Source organism: Phyllobates terribilis, unplaced genomic scaffold (genome assembly GCF_046119375.1).
Source record: "Phyllobates terribilis strain yellow unplaced genomic scaffold, ASM4611937v1 Scaffold_17__1_contigs__length_24005725, whole genome shotgun sequence".
NCBI lineage: Eukaryota > Metazoa > Chordata > Amphibia > Anura > Dendrobatidae > Phyllobates > Phyllobates terribilis.
Genome location: NW_027362777.1, coordinates 9,896,171 through 9,915,405, shown reverse-complemented (window position 1 = coordinate 9,915,405; position 19,235 = coordinate 9,896,171). Strand labels below are relative to the sequence as shown.

General features: G+C 42.8%; 2 protein-coding genes across 2 annotated transcripts in view; both read left to right on the top strand.

Moving 5' to 3' along the window:
- Nucleotides 1-12,665, top strand: part of LOC141176069 (uncharacterized) — a 28,559-nt gene extending 15,894 nt beyond the window's left edge. Inside the window, exons 5-7 of the mRNA XM_073660056.1 lie at nucleotides 59-156; nucleotides 333-423; nucleotides 8,960-12,665. Coding sequence (XP_073516157.1) covers nucleotides 59-156; nucleotides 333-423; nucleotides 8,960-10,365 — 1,595 coding nt within the window. The 3' untranslated portion in view covers nucleotides 10,366-12,665. The remainder of the gene's footprint in view (nucleotides 1-58; nucleotides 157-332; nucleotides 424-8,959) is intronic.
- LOC141176188 (posterior protein-like) lies at nucleotides 11,933-17,155 on the top strand. The gene is made up of 4 exons (XM_073660182.1): nucleotides 11,933-11,992; nucleotides 15,104-15,157; nucleotides 15,511-15,652; nucleotides 15,744-17,155. Exons 1-4 carry the CDS (start codon nucleotides 11,933-11,935, stop codon nucleotides 17,153-17,155), a joined length of 1,668 nt encoding a protein of 555 aa, XP_073516283.1.
- Nucleotides 17,156-19,235: the final 2,080 nt, after the last annotated feature.

The following is a 19,235-nucleotide window of genomic DNA, read 5'->3' as shown; positions in this document are numbered from 1 at the left end:
TGCCTATAATTATCTGTATGTAAAGAATGAATTCAGTCCCTGTATGTGTTTCCTCCAGATCTATCCAGTAAGAGGACAACATCAGAAAGATGTCCCCGTCCTCTTCTTCCACAGGACTGTAAGCAAGAAGATCCCAATGTTCCACAGGATCATCAGGTAGATGGAGAGAAGGTGTCATGAGATCTCCCCTATGCTTGTGCTCAGTCTTGTTTTATCCACCAGTATTATATCTTTTATATTTGTGTAATGAGATCGGTGGAGATGGCAGGATTAGAGCTGATCATAGATGTGACTTCTCCATCTGTCTGTGACTTTTACATTATTTGTTTCAGGGTGAAGATCTGACCCATATTAATACTACAGAGACATATGTGAGGGATGATGAGCAGTGTAAAGAGGAGATTCCTACATATGACTACCCAGGTGAGTAGTAACCACTAAATACAGAAAAATCACAGATTCTTCTCAGTCACTGGCTGTGGCTGCTTTATCAGTCGGATAGTCCAATCATATCTCAATCGTGTGATCACCATTTTGCCGCTAGACTACAACATTCGCCTCCAAATGAAAAATTGTTCTAATTACTTGGTGAAATTGTGAAAGCCCTTTTCTATAGATCTTACAACCTGAAGGATCCACCTACCCCCTGGGTTTAGAAGACGCTGACCGTTACCTGCCCAGATCTGTGAACTACAAAGCCAAATGACAGCGTACGTAGAATGTGCTGACAAGTGAGAAAATCACTTGAAGAAAAATATTATGATGGGCCTGTAAGAGAAAGCGGAGGGTAATGATGCTGTTGGCTTCCTAGATCCCTGATATCTTATTGGATGAATCTACCTTCTCTCCCTTCTGTGCTGCTGAATGTGCTCATATGGTCCCTACAAGACCAGGTCCAGTCTTTCTGGCCAAACTTCACTTTTATGATCGACAACATTAAATGTGCAGTGAGGGCCAAGTGTGAATTTCTGTACAATAACAACAGAGTTTCCCTTTATCCTGAGTTTACAATTTCTATTGCAAACCAACTAACTTCAAACAGGATTGTGATAAACTATACAAAAAACATTACACCTGTGCCATGATATATCTCTAAGCTGTGCGTGGCTGATGGCTGTAATATACATTTATTCACGCCTGCAGGAGATGTGTTGGCTCCAGCCCTGGTTTCATGGATTCACTCCACGTCATAAATTCCATTATGTTTTTAATCCTCAGGAATTCAGATTACTGCACAATCTCTCCTGAAATGGGGGCGCTAATACTTTCTCTACTCTTCTGGTCAGGACTCCCAGTAACGCCAATGGTCCACCATAAATGAATCCAACTCCGGTTTAGTGTTGGAGTTCTCCCCTCATACATAGGATGTAACATTTTTTTATTCATGTCTTTTTTATCCCTGGTTCCTTTTGTTTGATACCGTGTTTCCCCGAAAGTAAGGCCCTGTCTTACATTAATTTTACCCCCAAAAGTCCCACCCTGCCTTACTTTCGGGGGAGGCCTTACATTGGGAAAAAAAACAGGCTGAACAATATGCAGCCTCCCCATACAGTGGTTCTGCCCCCCACTCTGCCACCACACACACACACACACACACAGCCCCATACGGCACCCATACACATACCGTACACATATCGTATACACACACACACACACACACAGAGAGAGTTTCGGAACTTACCGTTACTTTCCTTCTGTTTCGATCTCCTCTGCGGTGCCGGGCTGACGATTCGGATGCCGGGGAAGCTGGACCAATCGGAGCGAGCCTGCAGGCGGTGACGTCGCAGCTGATTCGGCCAATCAGCTGCGAGCCGGCTAGGGAGCCTGTGACGAACAGGCTGATCGGCCAATCAGCTGCGAGCCGGCTAGGGAGCCTGTGACGAACAGGCTGATCGGCCAATCAGCTGCGAGCCGGCTAGGGAGCCTGTGACAAACAGGCTGATCGGCCAATCAGCTGCGAGCCGGCTAGGGAGCCTGTGACGAACAGGCTGATCGGCCAATCAGCTGCGAGCCGGCTAGGGAGCCTGTGACGAACAGGCTGATCGGCCAATCAGCTGCGAGCCGGCTAGGGAGCCTGTGACGAACAGGCTGATCGGCCAATCAGCTGCGAGCCGGCTAGGGAGCCTGTGACGAACAGGCTGATCGGCCAATCAGCTGCGAGCCGGCTAGGGAGCCTGTGACGAACAGGCTGATCGGCCAATCAGCTGCGAGCCGGCTAGGGAGCCTGTGACGAACAGGCTGATCGGCCAATCAGCTGCGAGCCGGCTAGGGAGCCTGTGACGAACAGGCTGATCGGCCAATCAGCTGCGAGCCGGCTAGGGAGCCTGTGACGAATCAGCCTTACATTCCCCGGCCCCCCCCCCCCCCGCTACCCTGCCTTACAATCGGGGGGTGCCCTACATTGGCGGACCCCCCCGAAACCCCCCACCCTGCCTTACTTTCGGGGGGGTCTTACTTTCGGGGAAACACGGTAGTTTAAAGTGGGATCGGCCGGCCTCACTTAATGTTTAACTCCCTGGTAGTCTTTCATAAAAGATCTCCATTACCTCTTCCAAATGCCCGAGTTCTGAATTTAAGACACCTCATCTCTGCACTATCATAAGTTCTCTTTAAATGTCTAACATTTCTTCTTGAAACTCCATGTGACAGAAAATATTGTCTCTTACGATAGTTTAGATTCCTAAGAGCCGCCGAGCCCCATACTCTAATTACCAGAGAGGTTTCACCACTAGTTACTCATTTTTACTGATGAAGACTGTTGAGTTTGATCATTTCAGTTGACGTGTCATTATTAGTGTTAAGCGAGCATGCTTGTTTAACCCTTTAAACGAGCACGCTTGGGTGCTCGGTGAGTATTTTCGTCGTGCTCGGCGTCTATGTTTGAATCGCCACGGCTGCATGTCTTGAGGCTGTTAGACAGCTGTGACACTTGCAGGGATTTCCTGTTTGTTAGACAGCTGTGACACACACAGGGATTGCCTAACAGCCGTGACACATGCAGCTCAAACATAGATTCCGAGCATGCTGCAAATACTCAGAGAGCACCTGAGCACGGGTGAGCACCTGAGCACGTGCTTGTTTAAAGGGGTAAATGAGGATGCTCGCTCAACACTAGTCATTATCTATGGTCACATTTTTTGACTACAGTAGTTAGTGTCCAAAATAATTTGATTTAACCACTTCCCGCAGACAGTTTTATGTTGCTAATCAGGCTCCATTTTTCAAATCTGACGTGTGTCACTTTGTGGTGATAACTTTGGAATTCTTTACAAAGGATAATAGGAAACAAATGGACCTTAAAAATTATTTTCCAACTTCTCTTGAAACCGACAATACCCTATATACGGTCGTACACTACTGTCTGGGCACATGGCAGGTTAAGAAGTGGAGGAGAGCCATTTAGCTGCTTGAATGCAGATCTTGCTGGAATAGATTGCAGACATAATGTATTGGGGACACTGTTCATGGTCACCTGACAGCTCAGAAAATGGCTACCACGAACAGGGTTGGTGCTATCTACTCCCGTTTTTCAGATCCCAGGGATTGCTTGGCTCAACATTCTTTAACCCCCTTACATGGATCTGGACTTACAAAGAGACCCCTAGGCTTGGGCCACGGTATTACCTGCTATTCTGTGTTGTGAGATGGCAAGAAGAATAGTCAGGTTGCCGGGTCAGAACCATGAGGGCAGAGAAAAATCAGAAAACACGAGTATTCAGTAAATGGGCCGAGGTCACAACCGGAAACAAATACACAAGATGGGAGATGAGCACAGGGGACAGAACCAGAGGAGAACAAGGCTGTATCTGGCAGCTTCCGGCAATATACTCCGAACTTTAGTAGGGTGTGGTGCTTTCCAGTTGGCTGAAGCACGGAGCGAGATGTGCCCTTAGTCATAGGATATCCTATAACTAAGGGCCCATCTCGGTGCCAGAAACACATAAGGAAGTTTGATTTTAACTCGGTTTTAATGATGCACTAATAAAGAATCAATTTTTACCTGGATGGTGATGCTGAATTACGTTCCTCCCCCCTCCTTCCTTGATTCAGACATAAGCACTGACCTAAAAAGGTGCAGGGACATGTGACATAAATAATTTTTAATGTTTTGACCCTGCCAGAATCTTATTTATAATGTCGCTGTGAAAAAAGAGAAAAAATCTATAAATGTCAAAACACGCATACATATTTACTTATATACCGAAGTTATATACATAAGGCTTTCACATGTTCATCATCAATGTGCGACAGTTACAAGTACAATCTTCAGCAGCTTCTAGGACATCCGTCCTGCAGGTAAGTATTGCTGATATTCTGGGCGCATGGTTAGTCATTGGTAAAAAATGGGACAATGGAAGCAAAAAGATTAATGATTAAGTGGAGGAGCAATGGAGCCGGAGGAGGACCAAGGAGTAGAATGATAGAGCTTAGATGGTAAAGAAGTTAGGTATCAGGGCAGTGACATAAGGAAAATGGGTCACCAAATAGATGAGTATAAAGGCATGTTAGGTATAGGGCAGAGACATATGAGGAATAGTGTTGAGAGAATCTGTTTGACATTTCAAATTTGTGTTCGTGTGCGGGGTTCCGAATTGTTCTCGCCAAAAAATCGGCTCCACCCATGAACATCCCTGATTTTCCACGCTGTCACGCAGATGACAGCTGCGTGACAGCGTGGCAAATTAGGGATGTTCATGGGCGGAGCCGATTTTTTGGCGAGAATAATTCGCAACCCCGAACACGAATTTGAAATGCCGAACAAATTCAGTTAACACTAATGAGGAATATAGGTCCCCACTTAGATAAGTAATAAAGCTTTTTAAGTAACAGTTAGAGACATATAGGGAGTACAGGTGCCCAAACAGATCAGTATAGAGGCATGTTGTATGATCTTGCCTGGTGGCTTGCTTGACTGCACAAAGTATGCTGGGTGGGTACCTTTAATGGAGCTGTGAACAGCTCGTGCATCTGTCTCTGGTTGAGAATGAAGGGTTTATGTATGTTTCCGCCATTACCACCGGACCGGAAGTGCGTGTGCTCAAACCCGCCCCCCAGAAGTTGCGTCAAGGGCGGGTGATGTGGCAGGGAGAGTGGGTCTGTTGGGGCGGGCCCGTCCCCCATAGGGCCATGTCACATGTGTAGCGTAACCATGGCGACAGATGAAACCCGCGCATGAGCTCTAGGTTATATGCAATAGTTATTTTATGTTGTCATCACGGTGCATCGATGAGGGGCAAAAGGGAGGTTGATCTGGGTGGGAGAATAAAACGACTTGTGCTGGTTGGATCAAATGGTGCCCGGGATTAAAGCAGTAATGGAAGGGGGTGTAAGGAATGTATGGAGTCCTGTATTAAACTATAGAGTGTGAGGCCATGTTTTTTTTGTATGTAATTAGGTTTGCAAGAATAATACATGGGAGTTGTGTGTAAGAGGGTGAGGAGAAGGTGAGGAAGGGAAGGGGTGGAGAAGGAAATCAGTGGGGGGGGGGAGGTGAGAGGGGAAGGGGGTTTGAGGAACTCACCTGGCGAGAAGGAATAGGAGTAGGTTGTAGAGCTGATCTAGTGTGTTTTGAAAAAAGATTAATCAGGTTAGCCAATCTATTTCACAGTTGAGTCCCTGTGTCAGTGTCTGGAGGGTGGGTATCCAGAACCACTCCTGTTGTTTAAGGTGTTTGATATGGTTACCATCTCGTCTGGGTACTTTTTCAATCACCTGGAACCTGAGTTGTGATACTGTATGCCTGGCGCTGGAGAAATGATGGGATAGTGGTAACCAAGTTTTGCCGCAACGAATCGTGGAATTATGGCTGGCAATGTGGTCCCTGATGTGTTAAGTAGTTTCCCCTACGTATAGTAGACAACATTTGATTACATACAGTACAGACCAAAAGTTTGGACACACCTCATTTAAAGATTTTTCTGTATTTTCATGACTATGAAAATTGTACATTCACACTGAAGGCATCAAAACTATGAATTAACACATGTGGAATTATATACTTAACAAAAAAGTGTGAAACAACTGAAAATATGTCTTATATTGTAGGTTCTTCAAAGTAGCCACCTTTTGCTTTGATGACTGCTTTGCATACTCTTGGCATTCTCTTGATGAGCTTCAAGAGGTAGTCACCGGAAATGGTCTTCCAACAATCTTGAAGGAGTTCCCAGAGATGCTTAGCACTTGTTGGCCCTTTTGCCTTCACTCTGCGGTCCAGCTCACCCCAAACCATCTCTATTGGGTTCAGGTCTGGTGACTGTGGAGGCCAGGTCATCTGGTGTAGCACCCCATCACTCTCCTTCTTGGTCAAATAGCCCTTACACAGCCTGGAGGTGTGTTTGGGGTCATTGACCTGTTGAAAATAAATAATGGTCCAACTAAATGCAAACCGGATGGAATAGCATGCCGCTGCAAGATGCTGTGGTAGCCATGCTGGTTCAGTATGCCTTCAATTTTGAATAAATCCCCAACAGTGTCACCAGCAAAGCACCCCCACACCATCAAACCTCCTCCTCCATGCTTCACGGTGGGAACCAGGCATGTAGAGTCCATCCATTCACCTTTTCTGCGTCGCACAAAGACACGGTGGTTGGAACCAAAGATCTCAAATTTGGACTCATCAGACCAAAGCACAGATTTCCACTGGTCTAATGTCCATTCCTTGTGTTCTTTAGCCCCAAAAAGTCTCTTCTGCTTGTTGCCTGTCCTTAGCAGTGGTTTCCTAGCAGCTATTTTACCATGAAGGCCTGCTGCACAAAGTCTCCTCTTAACAGTTGTTGTAGAGATGTGTCTGCTGCTAGAACTCTGTGTGGCATTGACCTGGTCTCTAATCTGAGCTGCTGTTAACCTGCGATTTCTGAGGCTGGTGACTTGGATAAACTTATCCTCAGAAGCAGAGGTGACTCTTGGTTTTCCTTTCCTGGGGCAGTCCTCATGTGAGCCAGTTTCTTTGAAGGTTTTTGAAGCTCCACTTGGGGACACTTTCAAAGTTTGCCCAATTTTTCACACTGACTGACCTTAATTTCTTTAAGTAATGATGGCCACTCGTTTTTCTTTACTTAGCTGCTTTTTTCTTGCCATAATACAAATTCTAACAGTCTATTCAGTATGATTATCAGCTGTGTATCCACCTGACTTCTGCACAACACAACTGATGGTCCCAACCCTATTTAAAAGGCAAGAAATCCCACTTATTAAACCTGACAGGGCACACCTGTGAAGTGAAAACCATTTCCGGTGACTACCTCTTGAAGCTCATCAAGAGAATGCCAAGAGTATGCAAAGCAGTCATCAAAGCAAAAGGTGGCTACTTTGAAGAACCAAGAATATAAGACATATTTTCAGTTGTTTCACACTTTTTTGTTAAGTATATAATTCCACATGTGTTAATTCATAGTTTTGATGCCTTCAGTGTGAATGTACAATTTTCAAAGTCATGAAAATACAGAAAAATCTTTAAATGAGAAGGTGTGTCCAAACTTTTGGTCTGTACTGTATACCACCACGTTAGATTCTCTGCAGAATGAATGAGGACAGACATGGTGAAAGAAGTAGACATCGCAGGAGTAGATCTCAGAGGAAATGGGACACACGCCCTAATATGACAAAATGGCAGAAAACCAGAGTAGTAGAAATTCCCATAAGGTGACTCCATTTTGGATTTTATAACCCTCAGTGAAATAATCTATAGGAGTAGTGACTATTTTGACTCCACAGCCACTTTCCGGAAATTAGCACACAGTGGATGTTGGAACGTGAAAATTGAAAATATACTATTTTATTGCCCAACACATACCAGATTGTGCTCCAGGAGACACAGACATCATAAATGAAGTGGGTTCTTCTCACTATAGTAATGCCAAATACATGGATGCTATGTGGTTTGGGCACACTGCAAGGCTCAGAAGCAAGGGGGAGATCTGACTTTGGGAGAGTGGATATTGCTGGATTGGTTTATGGAAGCCATGTTGCTTTTCAAGAGCCTCTCAGACCAGTGCCGTAACTATAAACTTCGGGGCCCCAGGGCAAAACTTCATTGTGGGGTCCCTCAACATTTCAATCACTAGAGGTTGTGCGTAACGTGGTGAAGCCTGCTACGCATTGCTGTATACAGCACACAGGCTTCACCACGTTCCGCAAGACCTTTAATAGATTTTGTTGTTTATGATGCAAGTTTTAGAAGTTAAATATTCAGTGAATATGTTTGGAAAATTAATAAGGTGAATAATTCCAAATATTGCACAATTTTAAAATAACTGTATATGTTTATTAAATAGCAGGGCTTCTCACATCTGTCACAGAGATATGTGGCCTCGCCAACTCTCTGTGATCTCCAGACTAACATATTGTTACAAATCTTGTGCTATGAGACTTTCCAGGCCAGTGCAGGTTTCCATTCATTGACAGCTGGCAGAGCTCCTGGAAATTATTGAAATGATAGTCTCTCCTGTCCTCCGGGTGACATTGTCTGACAGGAATATAGGAGCTGGGTATTTTATGAGATATTAAAGTATTAAAATACAATTTTTTACCATCAGTTTGGGGCCCCTTGGGTGGTTGGGGCCCCGGGGCAGTGCCCCGGCTGTAGTTACGGCCCTGTCTGAGACCCTAATAATGTGGAAACTTCTTTTTTTCCTTTGACAGATGATGGATCGGAGTAGGGACTTGTTTTTTGTGAGATGAGTAGAAGTTTCTATTGGTGTTATTTTCACCTACATAACATTGTTTGGTGGCTTTATATTCCATATTTGGGAGGCAGAATTAACAGACAGTTGAACACCACGGTCTACTGGTTCATCCTATGAGGTTTTCTATTAGACTGTGAACTGTCATTGTCTTGGTGAATCATTCAATGTTTTTACATAACTTGCCATTCCTACAGACACTTTAAGTAGATATGTTCAAAAATATAAAATTCAAGGATATTTTATTCAAAAATAGTAATTTGTTTTATTTTTCGCAGATGACAGTACCCAGAGATCAGAGGGACAGCTGACATCTTCAATTTTTAAATCAGATGATCTTGAGATCCCACATAATACAACTGAAGTGAATGCCATTACTCCAGATATACCATCATCCTTTCACACAAAAGATTTGTCATTTGATTCTTTAAAACAGGTCCTGTCTTCTGATTTATTACTGACTACTAAGGAAAATCATAGCCACAAAAGAGGCATTAAGAAACAAACTGCTCCTAAAGCAAAGAAGCCATTATCAGAATATGGAAATAGTCATCAAAAAATGTATACAGCAGGGAATAGATTTTTTTGTTTCAAGCATGGGAAATGTTTTAACCAGAAATCCAATCTTGTTAGTCACCAGAGAAGTCACATAGCGGAGAAACCATTTTCATGTTCAGAGTGTCAGAAATGTTTTACAGAGAAATCCACTCTTATTTCACATCAGCGAATTCACACAGGGGAGAAGCCATTTTCATGTTCAGAATGTGGGAAATGTTTTACAGAGAAATCAAGCCTTACCAAACATCAGAAGACTCACACAGGGGAGAAGCCTTATTCCTGTTCAGAATGTGGAAAATGTTTTGCAAGGAAATCAAATCTTATAGCACATCAGAGAACTCACACAGGGGAGAAGCCATTTTCATGTTCAGAATGTAGAAAATGTTTTACAGAGAAATCAAGTCTTGTCAAACATCAGAGAACTCACACAGGGGAGAAGCCTTTTTCATGTTCAGAATGTGGGAAATGTTTTACAAAGAAATCAAGTCTTACCAAACATCAGATAACTCACACAGGGGAGAAGCCTTTTTCATGTTCAGAATGTGGGAAATATTTTCAAAAGAAGTCAAATCTTATCAAACATCAGAGAGCTCACACAGGGGAGAAGCCTTTTTCATGTTCAGAATGTGGGAAATGTTTTACAGAGAAATCAAGTCTTATCAAACATCAGAGAACTCACACAGGGGAGAAGCCTTTTTCATGTTCAGAATGTGGGAAATATTTTACAGAGAAATCAAGTCTTACCAAACATCAGATAACTCACACAGGGGAAAAGCCTTTTTCATGTTCAGAATGTGGGAAATGTTTTGCAAAGAAGTCAAATCTTATCAGACATCAGAGAACTCACACAGGGGAGAAGCCTTTTTCATGTTCAGAATGTGGGAAATATTTTGCAAAGAAGTCAAATCTTATCAAACATCAGAGAACTCACACAGGGGAAAAGCCTTTTTCATGTTCAGAATGTGGGAAATGTTTTGTAGATAAATCATCTCTTGTTAGTCACCAGAGAACTCACACTGGGGAGAAGCCATTTTCATGTTCAGAATGTGGAAAATGTTTTGTGAAGAAAATATCTCTTCTCAGTCACCAGAGAACCCACACAGGGGAGAAGCCTTTTTCCTGTTAAGAATGTGGGAAATCTTATACAAGGAAAACGAGTCTTATCGCACATCAGAAAACGTACACAGGGGAGAAGCCATTTTCATGTTCAGAATGTGGGAAATGTTTTGCAAAGAAATCAAATCTTATCAGACATCAGAAAACTCACATCAGGGAGAAGCCTTTTTCATGTTCAGAATGTGGAAAATGTTTTTACCATGAATAGGATGTTGTTATACACTAAAGAAGCCACAAAGGGGAGAAGCCATTTTCTTGTTTAAAATGCGGGAAATGTTTTACAGAGAAATCAAATTTTATCAGACATCAGAGAACTCACATAGGGGATAAGCCTTCTTCATGTTCAGAATGTGGGAAATGTTTTAACCAGAAAGTTCATCTTGATAGCCACCAGAGAACCCACACGGGAAAACGTCGCAACTACACCCAACTGGTCTCTGTATAGACTAAAAAGGCCCTAGCTGCACAACTTAAAACACCACCTCGGATCTAACTCTGTAATAGGCCGCTGAGGGGTTTCTTGTACCTTCTGAGGAATCAGAGGAGAGGTCGCAACACATTGTCAACAAGGGGAAAGGAAAGGGAGAAGTAAGATACAAAAACCATGGGTGAGAAACTAAGATACATTCATATAGGGCAAAGAAGGCAAGCTAAGGAGAATCAAAAATAAAAGGAACAAGTATAACCTCCCAGAAGCCTAACTGGTAGAAGGAAAAGCTGCTGGGAGGGAAAGCAAACAGATGGGGAGGATAGTTTCACCTTTGATGAAACTTACAAAAATCATCCTCACCCACAATTACTGTGAATTTGATAACCACACATATCTACATGAGACTGGTACAGATATAGGAAGTAAAATGGCTTAACAGTATGCAAATTTTCATGGTCAAGCTTGAAAGTGACTTCATGTCCTCACATCACATCAGGCCTCTGGCCTACTACCGTTACATTGACGATAGTTTAATCATCTGGACAGAGTCTGAGCAACAGCTAAAGATGTTCCTTGATCTGATTTAATCAATTTCATCCCACCGTCAACTTAACACTCAACTACTCCTGTACTGAAATTAACTTTTTGGACACCATCATTAAGTTGCAGAACAATGAAATAGAGACGTCCGTGTACCAGAAGCCAATTGACCTTCCAACATACCTTATATGGGTCAGTTTCCATCCAAAACACACAATCTCCACTGTCTACAGCCAAGCCATTAGAAAAAATCGGATATGTTCCAATACTATGGACAGAGACAAATACCTTGGTGGCCTCTGAAACACCTTTTTGAAGCAGGGCTACCATCAAACAACAATTGAAAACCAGATTGCAAAAGCCATCAGACTATCAATCATGTCCTACATTTCAAAACTAAACAAGAGAGCAACCGGGTGCCTCTCGTAGTCACTTACAATCCAAATCTGGAGGTGTTAATGGGAGCTGCACGGAAATTACAACTATTATTACAAAAAGATGCCTGATTACAATCTATATTTTGAGACCTCCCACTTCCTGTCCTCTCCAACAGCTTCAGGTACCTTTCCCTGCAGCCAGAAAAAAATGTAAAACCTGTCCATTTATAATGAACACAGACAAGATGAAGATACACAACTCACATCAGGAGACAACCACAAGATCCCAGGTACTTTCAGCTGCATCATATCTAATGTAGTGTACTTAATTATATGTTCCAAATGTTCAATTGGGGGTCTGCATGTAGGGAAAACAGGGCAAAAACTTAGAACAAGGATGAATTCTCATCGCCACACAATAAAAGAAAAAAGAACAGATCTACCTATGGCCAAACATTTTTGTATCCTTGATAACCGCATCATGGACATGAAATTACTTGTATTAAAATGTAACTTCAAATCTCAGAAAGACAAAAAAAATTTGGGAGTACAAGCTTATGACAATCTTTGACACACTCACAGAGCAGCAATGAATGTATCGTATGGATTTATGTCTTTCTACATCAACTAAGGAATGTGCTCCTCAGACCATTTTGGGAGTTTTACAATCATGGACCAGACCTCAATCACAGGACAGTAAAACTTTCACACTCCTTATCTATGAACTGTTCCAATATTTACAGCCACAACGACTTCTCCCTCTTCAATACTGATCGTTCTTCTTCACGTCACTTGTCTTATCTATTGCATTATTCCTGTGCCCTGCTGCGTATAAATATGTGACTCTTCAGATTGTGTTATAGTATGCCTGATGAAGAGATCTGAGTAGTCTCGAAAGCTTGAAATTTGTTACCATCTTTTCAGTTAGCCATTAAAGGGTATCAACCCCTGAGGACTCTCAAACCTTAATATTTTTCTATCTACTGGCTAACACGATACTATGATATATATTTTTTGCGAAATTTTTGCTAAACTTGAGAAATGTGTTTTTTTTTCTGTTCAGGAACTTTCATTCATGGGTGTTACGGGTCCGGGTGGTGGAACCTCTGTGCTTTGGTGCAAGGAGGGACCAGAGGGGCGTAACTAAGTGCCTACTCGGACCGACCCAAGTCACACGGCGGCTTAGTCGACTCCGTGAACCAGGGAGGGACCGGGCAGGTGAACCAGGTGCCACTCTAGGACCGACCTTGTGTGATAGCAGGTGACTTCCATGGGTCAGATGACAGGAGCTGACCGGTACAGCGGATGAGCATGGCAGGAAGGCTGGCGGGTGATCCGGGTAGATAAGCAGGCAGGTATGGCTGATAGCCAGACAGGTGCTCCGGGTAGGCAAGCAGGCGGGTGCAGCAGATAGCCAGACAGGTGCTTGGGGCAGGCAAGCTGGCGGGCAACGCAGGTAACTGGCAGGTGCTCCAGGTAGATAGATTGGAGGGCATGTCAGGTAACTGGCAGGTGCTCCAGGTAGGCAGGCTGGCGGGCACAGCAGGTAACTGGCAGGTGCTCCAGATAAGCAGACTGGCGGGCACGGCTGATAGACTGGCAGGCAGGATTGTTAGACAGACTGGCGGGCAAGGCTGACGCAGCGGGACCTGAGGGCTGAAGAAAGTGTTAGCACACAAAACAACAACCTTGCACAGGCACCTTCATTTTGGAGGAGGTGCCTTATAAAGGGGAAGTCCTCCGGGGACTCTTTAGGACGGCGCCCGGCCCCTTTAAGAGGAAGGAAGCGCGCGCGCACCCTAAGTACTGTGCCCGGGAAGCTGCGCGCGGTGCGCGCCACAGCAGCAGCAGGAGGGCGCCGGACCGGGACCACGACAGTGAGGGGAGCGCCGTCTCTGCCCGGCAGGAGGCAGAGACGCCAATGCTACAATGGGGTTCATTTTATCAGCTGAAGGGTTTAAGATGGATCCTTGAAAAGTTTTTTCTTCATTATGGTTTCCATCCCCATTTTGGTGGATTTTCAAAGATAAGTTCTGAATGTACTGAGGTGGAGGACGCCAAAGAGAAACATGGGGATGTTACATGGGTTGAAAAAAAAAACCTAGGTCCATCAAGTTCAACCCTTCTCCACCAATTATACATTTTTTGTCACTAAATTATCTATAACCCACAATGTTATATGTACTGAGGAAATTATCCAGCCCTTTTTTAAAATTTGTTAGTGTTTGCCATTACTACCTCTTGTGGTAGAGCCTTCCACAGTCTGACTGCTCTAACTGTAAAGAACCCTTTCCTGTTTGCCGGAATGGCCATTCTTCCACCAGTAATAAGTGCCCCCTAGTCCTTAGTATGGTCTATGGATGGAATAAGTCAGCTATTGATAGTCACCATCGTGCTCTCTAGAAACCCCAGAGCATCACCTAAGAATAAAAGTAAATCATAAGCATACAATGCCGCCTTCTCTTCCTTGGTCCCATATTTAAATCTCAGAGGTTTTACTAATTATTGCCACAAGAAGTTCAATTGCTATTTGTCAGGGAGATATTGGTATCAGGAAAATATTCTTCCATATTTCCCTGACATGGATATTGACCATTTCTCCCTTTTGTCAGTACAAAGCTGCCTCCATAAAAATCTTAGCACAAAGCCCCAATTAACACAGTCATGAGTAAGGCCTTAAACCAACTGCTGTCAGCCAAGAAGTGTTACAAGCTACTTAGAATGCGAGCCTCTTGTACCTGGATGACGCAGGGGGTGATTAAAACGCAGGATTGCCATAATTTGCGTGTAACTGGGAAAGCTTGTTTCCCGAGCTTCAAACAGAAATCTATAGACACTTCGACTTCCAAAACGAAGTATGAAATATTGTAAGTTTCATACTTCCGACAATAATGGGACCTATATTTTTAGTGGCAGGGACAGCCGAGAAACGTATACATAATTTTTCATTATTGTAAGCAAGATCAGGGAGCTGTAGCGCGAAAACACCAGAATAACAGACTGCAGCTATGCAATGTGTGGTCTCTAAATGCAGGTAAAATCATAACAGAAAAAATGGCATAGTTTGCAAGCTTCTGCGATCAACGAGCAATGAGTTATCGCAGACGTTAGCATTTTTAATAAAAATGTGCAGGCTGGAGACCAGCCCACATGATGTCACCACAAGGGGTGTGTAGACAGATCTCCACTTAGGTATAAGAGAACCCATGGAAAATACATAACCACTCATTTCCAGGGGGGTATAAGGATTATAAGCAACGGGTCTCGTTCGATAACGCTCAAATCAAACTGAGGAGCCACTCCTCCACCTATATTGAATCGTTTCAGCGATCGTATAGTAAGTTATCTTTTTTTATCCTGTTTATTTTATGTAACTGCTTATGTATTTTAATGTCTCCTAGGTTCAGGCCTGTTTGTCTTATTTGTTTAGTGGATTGTTTGTTGAATTGTTGCCGGTAAAGTTAGGGTAGCACCCTGTTGATTGAAGTTCTCATAAGATCTAAAGGGTAAAACCAGACATCTCTGAGAAGAAAGTGAGGTAGAGGTTAAAAGTCTAAATCTCATGTTAAGGGGAAGTAGCCTTATGCTTCAATAGGAGATCACTCTTGGCCTGGATCTTGGATCTGTAGTTGATCAAGTGCATGAGACAAGACTGTGGCAGTGATTGCCTGAGGGAAAAGATTATATTCAATCTGTGTCCCTGTTTTAGTGAAGTGATATTCACTGGTTTCTGTATTGTGTTTCGTTAATTTGTAATTTTTGTTTGGAAAGCTGATTTGTTTATTTTTGTTGTCTTCTGTGAAAATAGTTGGAAGTAATTAACATGGAAATAGTCAGTAAATTTATTGAAAAATATGCCTCTGCTCAGTTCAGTACTTGTGCAGATGATGCATTGACACATCAGTTTAATGACCTTATGAAACAATGTGAAGGGCAGAATGATAACAAAAGTAAATTGTCGAAAAAGAAAGCAAAGAAAGAGAAGTTAGCAAATGTTTTGTGTATGTTGTTGAAAATGAAAGGAATTGCACTGGTATTCAGAGAAAGCTCAATTAAGAGGTGAAGTGGACAAAATTGAACAGGAAGTCAGTCTGGCTATTGCTAGTGCTGAAGATCATAATTGTGAGTGTGAAGATCTAAGGGATGAGGTAGACAATATGAATTACCAAAATTGTGAATTAGAAGATAAGCTGGCGGAGTATAAGGAGAGATGTAAACTTAGGGAACAGCGTATTGCTTTGCTAGAAGGAAAAGAAGCGAAGTATAATGATGATATGACAATACTTAGGAACCAGTTGTATGATGCTAATGTAAAATTGGAGCTAAAAGAACATTGCATTATGTCCTTGAAATCACAAGAATGTACTAGAGTGAATAACCATAGTTATTGTAATCAAATGTGCAAGTCTGCTGATCAGGAGGAAAGAGATTGGAAAAGAGGGGAGGAGCAGCCTGTGTGCACGGCTGATAACCCTGAGTATAACCCAGATCATAGTTCCTCTCTCTTTACTCCTGAGTCAGGAGGGAGCAGACAAAGGAGAGACAATTTGCTTAGTAACAGCAGTAATTTAGTCCAATCCACAACACTCTCCATACAGGATAAGACAAATCTATGCCAGATATTAGGGAAGTTTGATACAAGTGCCTCAGCCATTAGTCTTTCCAATAAGTTAGAGGCAGTAGTGACACAATACAGTCTGGGTAATAGAGCTGCATGTGCCTTACTTCGGGTATGGCTCCCATCTCAACTTTGTGAAAAACTGCAGCCCCCTGTAGGAGCTCACAAAGGATTATCTGCAGATCTTGAATGTAATTGGGGAAATGCTAGTGACAGAGTGGAGGAATTAAAGAGAGTTATGGGGGGACGAGATATGAGAGGTACTAATGCCTTAGAAAATGCAAAATTAAATAGAGGAGATGATCCTATTATTTTTTGCAGTGAATGTTTGACATTATATCGTTCTACCTATAACTGCCCTGACATGTCTCCTGATGATAGCCGTTTTCTATATTCAATGGCTAACAACTGCACCTTTGTTGATTATCCAACAAAGGTTGCCTTGAGGAACGCAAATTCCTATCAAGCCTTTGTAAATATATTAAAGGATTGGATTCAGGATACAAGTCATGACAACAAGCCCCAAAAGAGGATATCAGAGGTAGTCAAAAATGAAGGCAAAGTAAGATTTATTGGAAAATGTTATAAATGTGGTTACACAGGTCACACTATGAAAGAATGTAGAAGTAGTAAAAGAGTTATCAATAATAGACCTTTTAATAATAGGAAGCAAAGACAAGAACCAAATACTGCAAGGAATGGAGAGCATAGTCTTCCTGAAGTTACATTATATGGCCCACTTCTGGATGAACTGAGGAAGATTGGGAAGGCAATGGCAGAAAAGCCAGAGGAATTAAAGACCCCACCTTCAACAAATCCTTATGTAAAACAATAGGGATGTCACGCCCCAGTGTTGTCCCTAGTGAGTCAGCTTAGCAGGGACAAGGGCGGGAGACCCCTTATTCAGGGTACGGTAGGGGGCCATCGTACAAACATTTTACTGGATACAGGGGCTGCTGTCAGTTTGACTAATCTGGATTTGATTAAAGACCCTGGTGGTAAACACATTTTTCTGAGAGGATTTGGAGGACAGTTAGTATCTTCAGAACAATCTTTACCAGTGACAATAAACCTGGGAAATCTATGTGTTGAGTATGGCTTATATCTTTCACCAACACATGAAGGTACCATTATTGGGTCAGATATTATGAAGGAATATGGACTTATTCTTGATTTATGCAACTGGATGTTGTGGAGAGGATCACGGTATAAAGGCTATTTAAAAATGGTAACTGACAATTATGGTATTGATTCCATCAAAGGTGCTCAATCTTTAGATCCAGCCATGATATTGAGAACAGATTATGAAATATTGGCCGACATCTTGTGGCAACATAACAATGTGTGGGCAAATTCAAAAACCCAATGTGGCAAGGTGTCCAACATGGTAGTAATGGTAGAGGGTCCTGATCCCCCACCCCAAAGACAGTATAAAATACCACCAGAGTCAGTCCCCTACATTAAGAGAATACTGGATGATTTGCTGATTCAAAATGTCATCAGGGAATGCCAATCCACTAATAATGCACCCCTATGGCCAGTTAAGAAACCAAATGGTTGGCGTCCGACATTGGACTACAGAGCTTTAAATAAGTGTACCCCTCCTGTCACTAATGTGGTTGCCAAAATGCCTGACATGTTGACAGCACTCAAACCCTTCTCCACTGTGTATTAATCAATAGACATCTCAAATGGATATTTCTCCATTCCTTTACACCCTGACTGTCAATACAAATTTGCATTTACATTTCAAGGGAAACAGTTAACATTTTGTCGGTTACCACAAAGATTCAGGTCCAGTTCTACTTACTTTCATAAGTGCATGGTTGAAATTTTGTCATCTTTTTCAGAACCTGATTGCATTGTACAGTATGTAGATGACGTTCTGCTCCAAACTGACACAAAAGATCAGCACTACACATTGTTGAATGAGCTGTTAACACTCCTTGAGAAGGCAGGCCTCAAACTTAATCCTAACAAAGCCCAGCTGATGAGAGATTCTGTGTCATTTTTGGGAGTAATAGTTTCAAAAGGGGGGAGAATTCCTGACCCCAACAAATGTGAAACTATTAGGAAGTTGCCTAGGCCAAACACAAAAACAGGAATGAGACAGTTCTTGGGACTTGTCGGATTTTCCAGAGATTTCATAGAGGGATTTGCTGAGAAAGCAAAACCCCTCTATGAACTCCTAAAAGGTGATCAGGGAGAAGCTGACCCACTGGAATGGATGGAAGAGCATGAAGGAGCTTTTGTCAGGTTTAAAATCAGCCTCACTCAAGCACCTGCTCTGAGCAATCCAAACCCAGATCTACCTTTTGCATTACAGGTTCATGCCTCTGTGATAGCAATTACGGCTGTATTGCTGCAGGAGAGGCAAGGAAAATGGGTTCCAGTCGGATACCTATCAAGGTTGTTAAGTCCTGTGGAAATAGGATTTGATGATTGTGTTAGGAATCTGTTGGCAGTGCATTGGGCAATACTATCCACAGAGTACATAGTAGGATTTTCTAAAATCATACTCCAAACACCCCACACTCCTATCAAAATGCTCTTGGAGCGAACACTCAGTGGTGTATCTTCTCAAAGGGTAGCAAGATGGCTTGTACATTTAACACCTAGGAACATCACAGTGACTCACGATACTAACTACATCCTGCCACAGTTGATGCAATACAAAGGGGAAAAACATGACTGCGGGGAGTTACACATGACCAAGACACAGGAAGTGTTTAGGTTAATGACAGGAAAAGAAGATCTAAAAATTTGGGTGGATGGAACAAGGTATTGGGAAGAGGGACAATTTTACACAGGTTATGCCCTGTGGTGTCCTCAAGCAAATTAACAAATTCTCATTAAATGCCCAAGGAAATTCTCAGCGCAAAGAGCTGAACTGGAAGCTGTGAGGGAAGCAATTT